Here is a 16,215-nt window from a genome sequence, read left to right on the forward strand (position 1 = left end):
AATTAAAAATTACTATAATGCTCTGAGCCTAAGTGAAAACAAAAGCCATCAGATAAATATCATTAATTTGGACAGAATTCCATTTAACTGCACTCAGACAGGTAAGGACTACTGCCAATTAGCTCAGCTGACAAATCCATCTTGCACTCTTCAATGGTTGCTGCAGTAGTGAAGCTATAACAGCAACAGTGAATAATATTTATTCAGGCTCCATCTATCCCTCCATTTACCGAGGATGAAATAAAGAATGCTGAAACAAAGCTCCACTTCATCTTAACCCTCAGGTCTGTGTGTAAGCACCCTTTCTGGTATAAATGTGTAAACACAATTACTGTGTTTGCACTGTAGCATTTTAACTACAGGTGGCGAAACCTAAAAGGAACAAAATAAATTAGAGGGACAATTTGTTGTAAACTGATTCAACATGCACTTACAGAGAGGAACATTGGAAATGCCATTCTAGACCAGACATGTTGTCCCTGATTATTGTTAAAGGACAGTACAGAAATAAGTAGAATGCCCAAAGCACAGCTCTCTAATACTCAGAAAAAGATCTAAAACTTTAAAATGTGGTTTACTATGCTAACCTATTCTGCTTTTCTATTTTAATTTTAGTTCATCCTGATATCCTGCACAATTTTAGTGGTGTGGGATTTCTTTAATCTTTAAGACTTAAGCCTCAAAAATTTCATGCAAGAAGTTACATTTAACAATGCCCTGGTTAGAAATTAATTCCCTTAACTGACTTCATATTTCCTTAAAATTCAGTATATTACAATACAGTGCACAAAAATCCCAGTGTATTTATAATTTATGTATTAGTCCTTGATACACTAGAACCCTGCCTTCCCTGATTTATCAGAATCCCAACCTTTTGCCTTTCTTTGAGACACTTTCCAGGGCTCATCTTACTTCCACCACTTGTCATATCCTTTAAGGAAAGTAAAATTAAGGGTTTTGCATACTTGCAAAGATACATCTTTGTAACAGAATAGACTTCGAAAATTTGTAGATGAAATTATAATGAGGTTTCCATGACTTCAGTCATTGCTCCAGTGGTGTCTGGTGTTCAAAATAAGCTCAGCTTCGAAGATAACACCAGTGGTGGAGAAACCATAGTACTTGCAATATGTAAAACAAAAGGTGTGATTTCAACTAGCTACACTCCCAGCTGTAACAGTCATCTCTTCTGAGATTAGTTTGCATGAATATCCTTGACTGCCTTTTATTCTCTACTGGAAATACCTTGCTGAAACACCTTAAATGCTAGAACTGAATCTACATTTTCACTGTTGCACAGCTCTTCTGGCTTATAGTTTATCTTAAGCTATCCTACTACCATGATTGCTGGATAGAGGGCAGGAAGAAACATCCTCCCAGAAAGTATCTTAAATTCCCAAAAAAAAACATTTTGATTTCCAAAAAACTACACATTCCCAAAGTCTGCCGAAATCTCTGGGTTTGGTTTTGTTGTTGGGTTGGGTTTTTTTGTTGCTGTTGTTTTTTGTTGGTTTTTTTTTTCTTTTTCCACAGTTCTTCCTGCTTATGTCAGTTCTGATTTCATGGAAATGCTGCTTATGTATCGAATAATACTACACTACACATACTAAATAAGTAGATCTATCAGCACTGGAACTAATTAAGTCAAATTTCCTGTCAGTTTATATTTCAAACATTTTAACTTTTTTCCTTTTCTTACTTCCTCTTCTCCTGCCACTTATCAGTCCTACTGCTAAAAATTTAGACATATAGTGGCTAGTCCCAGGCTACATGTGTGCTAACCTATATACTCATTGATCAGCACCCTGATGTCACTTGGACCAAATAAGGGACTCGGATGCAGCTCTGCTTCTCAGTAGGGGAACTAATTTAGGCTTTTGTCCTCTATGAGGCCACTGTTTTTCATGCAACCTGTAGCAATTCCATGTTGTTGTCTAAGACCACCCCCCAATCAACAAAGTTGAAATGGGGGAGTGGTTTTTTCGTTATGGGCAGAAGAGTAAGAATACCTGACAAACTATTATATGATCCTGTAAGCCTTATTACTTAATGAAACTAAACTAAACCCATGCCACTTACTTTTAACTTTGATTTTTAGTGTTCAACGACACACTTACAGGTTACTCTCCAGAGACAGTTCTAGGTCCACGCCAAAGGAAAAACCTCAGGCTGGATGAAGTACGAGTCCCCAACTTCAACATTGCTCATTAATTAATTCTAAAATTAGTGTAGCATAAAACCTCAGAATCCAACATCTTTTCTTCCTAAATATCTTCCTCCTTTTACATTCATATTAAAAAAAACAGCCTGTTGGGTGCAGAGTGAGGGAGGTTTTAGATGCTTATGCTTTCAGTGGTTATCAGATACAACAATACCTACAGTATGGGTGCTAAATCTACAGCCTGCAGAACAGGACTTCCGACAGTGTCAACTGTCACAGGTTGAACTGAACTGCTTGGAGTCAGGAAAGTCTTCCAGCAGCTGAAGATTTATCAGCTTTAAATTATTTTTAAATTTACATGCGTCTCAAGAAATGGATACTTGCTCTGTTTCAAGCAAGAAAGCAAACAACTCGTGGTTTAGTCCCTTTTTCAGAATTAAATAAATCTAACATAAAAATGAACACTGGATATGTAGCTAAAGACTACCTTTGACACCTCACATTTGTATATATATATGCACATTAGTTCAACCAGTTTGCATTTCACGTTTAATTTGACTACAAGAGAGACACTGAGGTGCTAAGAGGGGCCAGAAAAGGGCAACAGAGCTGGTGCAGGGCCTGGAGCACAAGTGTGATGGGGAACGGCTGAGGGACCTGATGGGTTTAGTTTGGAGAAGAGAAGGCTCAGGGGAGACCTTATTGCTCCCTACAACTGCCTGACAGGAGGATGGAGCCAGGAGGGATCTGCACTCTGCTCCCAGGGAACAAGGGATGGGACAAGAGGAAACAGCTTCAAGCTGCACCAGGGGAGGTTTAGATGGAGATGAACCATGAGAGGGTGGTCAGGCATTGGAACAGGCTGCCCAGGGCAGTGGTAGAGTCACCGTTCCTGGAAGTGTTCACACACCGTGTAGATGAGGCCCTCAGTGCCATGGGTTAGCAGTGGCCTTGGCAGTGCTGGGGGAACGGTTGGACTGGAGGATCTTAAATGTCTTTTCCAACATGGTTGATTCTATGATTCTATGTATGTCAAGTTGATAAGTCATTTTAGTGAAAAAGTTGAGCACCACATTAATAAACGTAAGTATTTTCTGAAACTATTCCTTGTAATTTTGATTTTTTGCTTGTTTGTTTTACCCTCTTTAATTACTTGGCACTGCTTATAATTGCAGCAGCATGTGAAGCATCAAACGAAGACAGGCTTTACTTTGCTAAACTTTCAAAACATACAAAAACCAGCTCATGCTGATAGAATCATAGCATCATAGAACAGTTAGCACTGGAAAGGCCCTTAGGATAATCTAGCTCCAACCCCCCTGCCATGTGTAGGGACACTCTGCCCTACACCATGTCACTCAAGACTCCTTCAGCCTGGTTTTGAACATTGCCAGGGATGGAGCATTCACGACTTCCTTAGGCAACTGATTCCAGTGTCTCATCAAACTCACAGTAAAGAGCTCAATGGAGTTTACATTATTATCAGAAGAAAAGGTTGGAAAAGGGAATTACCATGAAGTAGCAAATGTTATATAAAAAGCACAATATTTTTGTATCTCATACTTGTGAGAATATGTTTTCTGCGTTTGCAACAAATGATGCATTATTTTGTTTTTCTTTAACACAGAGATGTCAAATGGAAACTTAAAAAAAAAAACCAACACATAACAAAAATCCTATTTTCTGGTCCCTTTTCTCTAGACTAGGCATTTTGAGTTTATTTTGTGAGATGGCAAATATTTTAAAGGCAGGCTTTTCTTTCTGATGGACAAAGTACTTCTGAAAATCTTCCATCTTCAAATTCCCATTAAAAGCGTAATGAAAGAAAACATTTCTGACATTTGTTTTTCCAACACTTTTTTTTGTCTTGTGTCATAAAAGAAACTTTAGAATATAGATTTTTTTTCCCCAAAGTGTATTCAGCACACTTCTGGAACATAGAATAAAAAATAAATAATAATAATAACAACAACAATGACAACATGACACTAGCAACTATTTCTATGAAACAAACAAAATTCCCCTTTTTTTTATTCTACAGCAAACCCCAATATTCTTTCTTTTGGTATATGGGAAGTATCTACACTTTACCAGTCTCCCATTAGAAAAACAGAAAGTAATGCACATGTTAGAATGACTGAAATGAGAACACAGACAAATATATATAAAGTATGTCACCCAACTTGAGCCTCAAACTAGATTTCTTATTCTAGCAATAATTCTTAAAAAAAGTTATTTTTTATTACTGGCCTGAGGCAAATTCAACTGAGATTATGCTTCTCAGGGGAAATGAAGCATTTTCTGAAGCAAATGTACAGCTTATCCGAGTATGCTGTAAAATCTGAAGATATTTGTCCTCTGAGTCATATTAGCACAGTCCATAGAATTCCGCAGTTCCCTCTTTAGTGCATGGATCACCTGAATACATGAGAGTAATACTTAGTTTGTGATCCACTTAAGCTTTATATTACCAGATTTTAGTTGGTCTTAAATTTGGCTGTGACAGTCCTATGTCCTACATGACAATTGCAAGCATTATTTACAAACTTTGATTAACATGAAGACTTTCACAGTTGCTTATGACTCCAGATTTTTATTTCAAGCTTCATCATTTTGACCCTTTGGTGTCTCTGTGGTCTAATTGTCCTATATCGTAACAATTTATGGTTTTCTATATTCAGCCTAAATGCTTTCAGTTCTAAATCTCTGGCCATCTATTTTCCTGTATTGAGTACACTTCAGAGAGACATATTCTTAAAACATCATCATGTTAATCTCTCTTTGGAATATTTATATGCATCAAAAGATTTATTACTATTATCATTATTACTTTATAAGATGCTACATTTGCAGTAATTGCAGGGAATGCTTTACTGAGTCCTGATAAAAATATTCAAGTGTCCTGGTTGATTTCTGCTCTAAGACGGATAAAACCAAGGAACCAAATGTTGAGAAACATGCAAAAAGCAGAACACAGGCAGTAGCTGCCTGCTGTGATATTACGGACTAAGAGCAATACAACCAAACTAAAAGGAAGGAAAAGTGCTCAGTAAAAATTATGTGGTATAAATCATTAGACAGACACAGATAACAGCCATGAATAGTGTAAAAGCTGCAACATAAGAACAGCTAAATAGAATTGGCTACCCTGCAGTCTCATAGCCTAGTTGCAGATTGGAAAACAGAAGAGGTAGGCTCTCCTATGACATAAAATCTGGTCCCCTAGCAAACAGCTGAAAGACTTACTTTCCTAAGCATTATAAAAACAGTGTCTGTTTTCCTTCCCTTACCCCCCACTGAAAAACAGTTCTAAAACCAAAGAATCGGCATAGTTGAAAGGGGTTCCAAGACACAAGCCTTGACTTTACAGACCACAGACTCTGAACTATACAGCTGCAGAAGGTCTGTGGCAACTGATGCCATTCAAAGATTTCCCATCCTCTCCTCACTGAAGATAATGAAACCTGTAGAATCTCTTTAGATTAAAGCTATCATCTAATGGTTGAAACAGAGAACTGCATTTTAAGTCCCAAAATCTATTCTCAGCTACACCTTTAATTCACTTGGTGAAAGTCTGTCTCATAATATCTTTTGTTGTAGACCAGATATCTGGTACACAGGGCAGATTACTACCACTTTCATTGCAACTTTTCCTGAGATTATTTAGCTTTAAAAGTGATCTGAGATACTCAGAATAAAAGGTTTTACCTCCTAAGCCTAGTTGCACTACAACCAGTAAAGATGGAAAATTGTAGTAATAAGGCTTAATAGTTTCTCCTTTATTCAATAATAAATAATTCTAGTAACAAATGATATATATCTACAACAATAAAACCAAAAATTTGGTTGAAGCAGAACCACCTCTTATGAATAAACAAGTTTTTCTATTCCTGCTCCGCATTTACTAGAATTTTATTAATATAAATATTTCATCCTTTCACCAATTAGAAGAATGCATAAAAATATTTCACATTGCTCTTTCCTACATTAATGAAACAAACTCTTAGAGAAACTAAAGTACTTTCTTCTCTAGGTACAGTTATTGACAAGGTCCAACTATGGTTGCAAAACTCTTGACTCAAGGCAGGTAACTTCCAGGTTTCAATTCACTGAAACAGAACACAGACTATATCAGAGTCCTTTGTCTTACAAGAACACACAAGTTTATAGCAAACCTGAGGCTGGTTTCTGTTTATGCTGATTGACATTCGCAGGACAACTACGTACTCCAAAACTAAGGGGGTTTTGTTGTTTTTTTTTTTTTAAACCGTCAATGCAATCATTTTCTAATTAATAAATGCAAACAAACAAACAAGAATTTCTACAGCTGAACTGGTAACTGTTCTGTGACACCACAGAGACAATGAGCTAAGACTTGTAGTCAATCACAGAACAAGTAACATTAATCTCAAATCAGTTATAATGAAGAAATTTAAAGTTTTTCCTCCTCATGGAGCTTCCCGATAAAATTACAGCTCTGCATTTTTCATTTCAGGACATGGGAAGATTATGGGCAAATCAAATACGTCTTTCTTTAACAGACATTAGTATGGGATAAATACAGATGACTAGGACAGAAAACTTTTAGACTGCGCTCTTTTCTGTGCTAGTCAGGAACAGACCTAGACCACATGTCTGCTTTCTTTGTGTACCATCAGGGGGAGACAAATATTTTGGAAAACTTGTTATAATTTTAAGTTATTAGGTTCATTTTTAAAGTTCAGCTGAGACAAGAACAAACCTGTTGGACATTTTCAATCTAATGAAAATGCAATTCCACCACCAGGATAAATGTTAAAAAGAGAACAAATGGGAAAAAATCCTGCACAAACCCTTACAAATAGAAAAAGCTAATAAATTATACTTTCTTTAGTATTGAATTACTGCCAGTCTAACAAATAGACCACAGACGATGACAAACCTCATAATTAAGCTTACTCTCTGAAATGAAGGCATATAAAAATTGATTTAATATGTGAAAAATACCCGTCTTTTCCTTCTACCTCTTTAATATTCTAAACAAAATTGAGTAAATGTTTCTTGGTGTATAACGTTAGGCCTGGCCATTAAGCACAACTTGGCTGAACGCAAACTCTCATTTTTTCCTTCGAACTGCGTTCATTATTGGTCACTGGGGAGGTTAACACCACCATCTGTCATTCACCAGCAGAATCTGTCATCTGCAATTTTGGCCACTTCAAATTTTCACCCACAATGCCCTCTCAGTGACAATCTACCACTAGAATTCAGATTACCAAGAAACAGCACCCCAAGGTTCATCTTCTGATATTCATCTACACACGCTAATGGTTTGGTGAAGTTTCTCATTGCCCTGCAATAATATTCTTTGCTTTGGTTCTGACAGTGTTATCCATGCAGGAATATTCATACTGAGGTTATCTTCCCAGCACACTGCAGTGAATGTGTCAGGCTGCTCTCTACATGTCTCCACAATGTTTCTGTCCTCCACCTATATATTAGCTACTATGCATCATCTCATTCACCTTCAAGAAAGCAATGTCCCTTTTTAATGTTCCCACCACATGAAACCTACCACCTAGCTTTGTTCAGATACAACAAAAAGGCCTCATATGCTTTTCCATATGTTTCTCTTCATATGCTGGGTATCCATAAAGCATTTCTATTTATTCAAAGTCATCCCACTATAGCTTCAAAGCCTGACAGCTGCTAGGCTGCTGCCATGCTAAGATGAATATCACTCTTTAAGCTTACTTCATCACTTCCTGGTGATTCCCTGTATTCAATTATTAGCTGCTTATGTACTTAGATTTTAAATTTATCTTTTTCTGTGCTGTACAGGACCTGATACACTGGAGTCCTGGTCTCATAACAAGAGTTCCTATGTGCTGAAAATAAAAAACATCATAAACCTACCAAGGACACATCCACATCCGTACCAACCTTGCCTCAGGAAGCTCATATTCTAGATAATAGGGTGAAAAAGCTGAATTATATATATTTCTTATTGATGAACTGTGAATTTCAGCACGCACAAGCAACACACAGACAAACACACTCTGGTGACGCATGTTCAGGGTAGAGCATACAGACCTACACAGCTGCCTTATGGACAGAGATACCTCCATGGCATATGGCTATAGGTAACTGCTGAAGGGAAAGATGACAGTTACTTACCACGCTGCAGCCAGGGCAGTCAGGACCATTTTCACATGTCCTACGCCGTGCCTGAATCCCTCCACCGCACTGAGCTGTGCAGCGCTCCCACGGACCCCAGCCTGTCCAAAACACATGAGGGGGGCACAACAAATGCTCATTGCAGTACCTGCGAGAAAAGGCAAAAAATCTATTTAGTACCAAGACAAGACCTACCTCAAAAGTTCCTCTTTGCATTATTCAGATAAATGTTTGTACAGGAAAATATTTTATACAAAGGGCCCCTCTCTATTCATAAAGCACTGAACTAACAGTTGTCACACTGCACAGAGTGTTTGAACAGTTGAGATTTTTTTTTAGGCTATAATTGCGTGGGTGAAGCATTTGTTTGCTTTATTCAGTGACTTTATACAATCCATGCAATGCAAACATGCTATTGCACTGTGAGCATGTAAGCAAGGTTGACAACTGCTTTATTAAAAACAGTTGTGGTTACACATCTGGAGCAGAAGTGAGTCGACCAAACAAAAGGCAACCATTTATGGGGAAATCTTTTATCAGTTCCAGCTAAGCACTGATTAGGACCCATTGCTCTACTCTTCAGAGGAGCTTTTTGCTTTCCACAGTGTCTCCACTTTTATGGGTAAAATCAAAGCTAAAACATTGATTCTAGGTATAATGAATTGTCCTGTTTTCATAATGTTATTACTTTATCTCCAAAGGGGTGTTTTTAGCTATTAAAATCTTTACAGGATCTCCCAGTGCTGCAAACTGACTCGGATGTCTATTAGGTTCTTGGGGGAAGCAGAAATGTTTTACAATGAGCTGTCATTATTGTAACAAAACATTCAGACATGTGAGAGGGTCCCATCTTTCTAGTTTTTTAATTTTTTGTAAAAACCTAAGAATCATGAGTTTTTGAGTGTGCCATCCAGTAACTCCAGCCATTGTATCTGCTGTTTAGTAAGGACACTCTAAACACATCTGAAGGGTCTGGGCCACCAGAAAATGTGACTGAGGCTCTTGAAGAGGCCAAGCTGTTATCTCAGATAAAGCAAAGCCATGACAGATATTCAGAAAACAGATGACCCTGAAGGAGTGCTCTAATATTTTATGGATGTGGCTGGGTGGCTTTTGTTCTGAATACTGACTGTCCTGAACTCACAAATCAAACTGTTACTATGTTTCCTCATTCTTTACACCAGCCATCCAAATTCCACTGTCTTCGTGTCCTTTTAACAAGTCTTCATCACTTTTCATTCTCCCGAGTGACTCAAATACTTCAAAAATTCATTTTCTACAAAAAGAGAAATGATAAACTTCTGTGATTTTCAACAAGAACCACTCTTTTTTTTATTGGTTGTTTTTTTGTTCAGTTTTGTTTTTGTGTTTCAGAAAGACCCAGGATCCTCAAGCTCTAATTCTTAATTACCAAGGAATCTGCACAATCAGAATTACATGGGAAAAAAAAAAACAAACCAAGTTGCTTCTCTGTGTTTTATGCAAAAGTAGGTTTAATACATATGCCAGAATCTATGATTTATAATATGTCCCTAGGTCTGAGCAAATGCCATAAAAATTTAAAAGCTTGGGAGTGGAGTAAATAAGGGAGTGACATTTGGTTTTGTGTTTCTGTATAGTTGAGGAAACTTCCAACAGCTTCTACTGGCCTGGCTCTCCAGTACAAGAGAGACACGGAGCTACTGGAGCAAGTCCAGAGAAGGGCTACTAGAATGAATAAGGGTCTGGAGCATCTCCCATATGAGGAAAAGCTGAGGGAGCTAGGCCTATTCAGCCTAAAGAAGATGTGATCAATGTGTTTAGGTACATGAAGGGAGGGTGTCAAGAGAATGGGGCCAGACTCTTCTTGGTGGTACCAGATGATACAATGAGAGGTAATCGGCATGAACTAAACAACAGGAAGATCTACCTGAACATGGGAAGGAACTGTGAGGGTGAGTGAGCATTAGAATATGTTGCCTAGAGAGGTTGTTGAGTCTCTTTCCCTGGAGATACTCAAAGAGCCACCTGGATGCAATCCTGAGCAATGTGCTCTAGGTAACCCTGCCTGAGCAGGAAGGTTGGATGCAATGATCTGTGGTTGTCCCTTCCAGCCTCAACCATTCTGTGATTCTGGTACCTGGTCTTCTGTTTGCCAGTAAAATGAGATAAAACCCCCCAAATCCTCAACACTTATGAATCTTCTTTCTCAGAATTCTTCAGTGCACGATTTGGATAAAAGTTTTTAAAGTTAAGCTTATACATAAGCTATGGGTTTTTTCCTTCTGCAGGTTCAATATTTGCAATTCACAGTTCACATACGCCAACACTAAAGATGCACAGGAATGTTCTGCACCTGGATATTCTTCCCCCAAAACTCCAAGAGCTGCACACATTCTTTGTCCCATGCAGCCATTTGTGTGAATGTTTGGGATAGTTTGTCTTTGTAACCATTTTTTGAGAATGAGCACCAAATGAAAGATAGATGTAACATCATCATTTATTTAGTGAAATGAGTTAATTTGACATACACACATAGGATAAAGCAAGTCTGCCATGAAGTTGAGAATTTCTAATATTCAGCCATGCAAAAAGTAAAATTAAGGGTGGGACTCATCACACCTTAAAATACAGGCATGTACAGTGTAACTGTTTAGAAATGAAGAAAGCCGTCTAAACTTGAGTAACAGTTCATGCAAATAAACCCTTTAAAAACATGATTTATGTCACCCTAAAGCGAATGTCTAATGTAGGTCATACAAATATGGCCTTCAATATACTGATTTTTCTCTATTGACTACAGAAGCTATGTGGGAGACAGACATCTAAGCTCCATTACAGTCAATGGAAATTTTGTCAATACAAGCTATGGAGACTAGAATGATTAATTTGACCAAATTTAGGAATATACAGCAGTAGGAGACAAATCACCCTGTTCTCCACAGCCTATGTTAACTAGACTTCCATTGGCTGTCGTGGGAGTTTAGATTGCTGTTTCCCACACAGCTTCTGTAGTCAAGTCACTGGACACATACATAAGCACCCACATTTGTATACACATGAAGTTAGGTGTGACAAATCTCACTTATATGACACCCATAACATTATACAGTGCCACTTTTAGTGTCAACGTGCCCTATCACCTGCTTTTTTATACTTAAACGGAAGACAGAAAGAAACCTAACTGACACAGTAAGCACTTCAAAGGTTGGCAGTTCTGTTAACCAAGGCTATTTAAAGATGCAGTTACAACTACAAGATGAAACTGAAAAAAGCCCTCAAATGTCTAATGCAAGCTTCTTAACTTCAATTTAGGTTTTGGTTTTTTTTAAGTCAACAACAGAAGTGAGTGTCAAGTTTTCCTTTTATTCTTTTTGTTGTTTTGCTGGGTTTTTTTTTTTTTTCCCGGAAAAAGGAAAAGAAACAAACAACACAGAACACAAGTAGAATCTTATTTTCAGTTCAGCCAACCAGCCTCTGAAAACACCAGGTATGTTTTCACAGCTAGAGACATCCCTGCAATTGATCTTTGAGAGCTGTGCTACAGCAAGGGGCTCTGAGCCAAGTTTCATTATATCTCTTCTTGGCTGCATTTCAAGTCATTCAGCAACCATTTTTCCCTTTTGCTCTTTCTTCCCCTCTTAATTTTGTTCTCAGGACCCACAGGGCTAACATTTTACAGTAATCCAACAAAACATGCAATGCAAGAAACATGAATCTATGAAATCACTGTCCTCTCCCCTAACCTAACTGCACTGAGGTCAGAAGGGAAAACAGTCTCAAGAAATGTGGGGTTTGTACAGTGACCCTTCCCATTTTCCCTTGCAGTGAATCCAAGTTCAAATGCCTGTCATACTGGGCGAAGTCCAGTTTATCCACAACCACTAGTTCCTACACTAATGTTTTCATTTTTACTCCAGGCAATTCCAGTACAACTGGAATTACTAATTCTTGTTCCTATGAAGATCTCAACCTTTAGTAACACATCAATTTATGTTAGTGTTGCCATGTGGCACTGAATACCACAGGCTAACTGCATGACAGTTAAAAATGTGTAACATCTCCAGAGAGATACTATTTAAATCAACCATATAGTTCTTAAGTTTGAACTATATTATACTAGCATGTATTTAAGAAAAACAAACTCTCCTTCACTGTCTGACCATTCCTATGCAATATACTGTCATGTGGTAGGTGACTACTAGCTGGTGACTTACTGGGAAGCACACACTATACAAAGGTTGATGGGAATGCTGGATTCCTTTAATTGAAGGCAGACACATGATGCACACAGATGTCTTCCTGGATTCAGATTGCTGAATTCACAGGAATCCCTACCCAGGAAATTGTGGACGGTTGAGGGGGCCAGGGCATGCTCTCTTAGGGGCTTCTGTGGAAGAAGAGGAGGGAGTAAAGAAAGAAAAAGGATGGGAGTACACACTTCCCAGCAGATAAGACAGCCATGGGAGCACAAGCAAGCCCGAAGACTCATGGTATTTGATCTGCTCTGCTAATGGGACAGGGCTTGTTCACACTGCTCAGAAACAGGAAGTGCTACGATGAACAGCACATAACTTTGATCTGTTCCTCCTTCTCATGGAAAGAAGCCCAAAAGCTCTGAATATCTGCTGAAGACTGTGCACTAAAAAAGGTGACACTATTTACTGCTTCTAATTGTCTTATAACCCCCCAAAATTTCTAGGGCTTTCAAATATTTACTCTTCATCTGCAGCCAATTTGGTTTTCCACTTCTGATTCACCACGCTTTTTTCTTTGGGTTTTTTTTTCCTATGTAATAAAAGATGAGGAAATGAACATGAGCCAGCAGTGTGCACTTACAGCCCAGAAAGCCAACTGTATCCTGGGCTGCATCAAAAGGAGCATGACCAGCAGGTCGAAGGAGGTGATCCTGCCCCTCTACTCTGCTCTCGTGAGACCTCACTTGGAGTATTGTGTGCAGTTCTGGTGTCCTCAACATAAAAAGGACATGGAACTGTTGGAACAAGTCCAGAGGAGGGCCACGAGGATGATCAGGGGACTGGAGCACCTCCCATATGAAGACAGGCTGAGAAAGTTGGGGCTGTTCAGCCTGGAGAAGGCTGCGTGGAGACCTCATAGCAGCTTTCCAGTATCTGAAGGGGGCCTACAGGGATGCTGGGGAGGGACTCTTCATTAGGGACTGTAGTGATAGGACAAGGGGTAACGGGTTAAAACTTAAACAGCAGAGGTTTAGACTGGGTATAAGGAAGAAACTACTGTTACTGTGGTGAGGTACTGGAATGGGTTGCCCAGGGAGGTAGTGAATGCTCCATCCCTGGCAGTGTTTAAGACCAGGTTGGATGAAGCCTTGGGTGATATAGTTTAGTGTGAGGTGTCCCTGCCCATGGCAGGGGGGTTGGAACTAGAAGATCCTAAAGTCCTTTCCAACCCAAACTATTCTATGATTCTATAACTACATTCACTAAAAGCAAGGAATTCTCATTCTAATGTCCCTCATTTCTGTATAGGTAGGACCAGCAGACTTCATGAGGCCACATCCACAGCAATTTCCACAGAAAGGAGAGGACAAATATTTTCACTCAATGAAAAAGCCAAGACAGGCTACTACAGACTATAAAGTAAAACATAGGGAGTTTTCCGGCATATCTGGTGAATATTTCTAGCACAGAAAAAGATAAATTTTAAGCTCCTAAGGAATTAATCAGGATATCTTCCACATGGAGTTTTAACTACAAAATAATTTTATCTGATCAGCAAATTTTGTTAAAATACTATTTTTACTCACTCTCCATATTCTGTCTAAACACACATCGGACGCACTTTTGACCTGTTTCTACAAAGCAAATTTGCTTTGTAATATGAGTCTTTATTGCTACCTCTCAAGTGTTTCTTCCCCTCTCCTACCCCTCACCCCCATTTAGCAGCAGCTTAACTTATCTGCAACACTTTAAATTGGCAAATATTGACATTGATTTCAGGGGACTGACCAGCAAGCACAGAGCTGCCTAACATATTACCCATGCTAGGATCATGGCTTTCATGGGGTAACCCAAATATAACCTAGACAAACATTTAGCTCTTAATGTATGAAAAAATATGCATTCACATCTGCAGGTGAATTTATGTCAGCTATATGCTGCTTTTTCCTAGTTTGCTTTCTATAGAGTTATGCTCTGGACTTCTACTGAAATCACTGTGTTTTTGGAAAGCTGTTTCAAAATTTGACACAATGCTGGCTGCAGAAACTGAATCCTGTATTTTTGCTCCCTGAACACGTGAAGGTGACATGAATATGTACTTTTATAAAGACAAAAGCACACAATATGTAAACCAACTAATTCTAGTTTTTACAAAGCCTACACGTATATCCATTTTACCTATGAGCTGGGCCATTAAGGAAGTAAAATTTTAGGCTATTTATAAGCATTGATTAATTTAAATGAGAAAAACTGAGAAGCTGCTTATTGGTACTTGGGATACAAAATTAAGTTTCTTAGGAGTTACTCCATGTTGAATACCTGCTCAGCCTGCCTAAATGTACTGGGGCTCAGTTCTCAAAGGGACGGCTTCCATTTGGTGCACATGTAGCTCCAGCAGTACAAAAACAAATCAGTGAATTAGAATTACTGTAAATACTGCTACTCCATTGCCCTTACAGAAAAAACTCTCTACAAGCTATTAGAGCCCTGAGGACACCATCAACACCCTAATGTTCCCAAACAGCCTCACCTGGGACCTCTACCCACACTGCATGGTCCCAAGAGCTGTATATACGCTCTGCCAGGGACTGTCAACCTCTGCCTGAAGTGCTGCTGGACCTTGTCTCTGTCCCACTATGGAGCCTCTTGATCTAGACTTCAGTGTGTAGACTGGCTTCTGGCCTTGGTCCTGCTGCTACAGACTTGCCAATGGCTGCTGAACCTGACCCTAATCCTGGTCTGTGGCTTGGCTTCCCAGCTGGACCTCAGACCTGCTTCATGGCCATGGTATTGCCCATGACTTAGATTCTTTGATCTGGCCACAATCTCCAGGCTACCCCTGCTCCCCTGCTGGGGGTGTTGGGATAGGTCCTGACTGGCAGCTTTCCCAGGACACTCTGCTTTTTACAGCTCTGAAGAGATTCATCCAAGTATTTGGCTTGAGACTGACAAAAATCCTGGCAAATAACCGATGCCTCATTCCTCTAGCTGCTTTACAAATCTTATGACAAAATTCCACATACCATACCTTCTGGACATAAACTTATAAATTATAAAAATACCAGCACACATCATAGATAGCAAACAAAATCAGGGTTGAGGTAGGAAGGTCACCTGTGAGCAAGCTGGTGAGTGAGAGGAAGGTGCAGGGTTTGTGAGGGTGAATGAAGGGTTTTGCAAAGAGATAGGAAACGGTAACAGAGGAACTACAAGAGAAAAAGTCATCCTGTCATAAACTCACAGGCACATACATCCCAGATTGCTGCTGAACTGGACGAAGAGGGAAAGGACAAGTAACCTGCAGGCTACAAAAGCAAAGTAACATAAGCCTGTTATTCCTTCAGAGCCGTTACACACCAAAAATCAATCCTTCTAGGGTGCTCTTATTTCATCTTGGATTAAGGATCATTTATCATTGTCTTAATACTGGACATTTTCTCCTATAATTATGGAAGTATTCATCATGGTTTTCCATATTTCTCTTAAAACCCTTATCGGACTTTTATTCCATGTTAAACTTAAAATGAACAAAGATTCATGAACTACTAGCATTCATAGCTTATGGTTATGTATAACCAAGAAGTCTATTCAAACTAAACTCTTTTCTTCTATATTTAGTCTCACTGTGTCCTCCTCTGGACTGACCTCTCACTTCAAAAAAATCAGTAACTGTTATTCAAGCTGGACAGAGCTACATAACAGCAAATACAATCTAAATTT

The 16,215-nt window shown here is 38.9% G+C and overlaps 1 protein-coding gene across 1 annotated transcript in view; it reads right to left on the minus strand.

The window, feature by feature from the left end:
- Positions 1 to 16,215, minus strand: part of SEMA5A (semaphorin 5A) — a 223,148-nt gene that overhangs the window by 64,910 nt on the left and 142,023 nt on the right. The window contains exon 14 of the mRNA XM_034062463.1: positions 8,318 to 8,465. Coding sequence (XP_033918354.1) covers positions 8,318 to 8,465 — 148 coding nt within the window. The remainder of the gene's footprint in view (positions 1 to 8,317; positions 8,466 to 16,215) is intronic.

Source organism: Melopsittacus undulatus, chromosome 1, assembly GCF_012275295.1.
Source record: "Melopsittacus undulatus isolate bMelUnd1 chromosome 1, bMelUnd1.mat.Z, whole genome shotgun sequence".
Classification (NCBI taxonomy): Eukaryota; Metazoa; Chordata; class Aves; order Psittaciformes; family Psittaculidae; genus Melopsittacus; species Melopsittacus undulatus.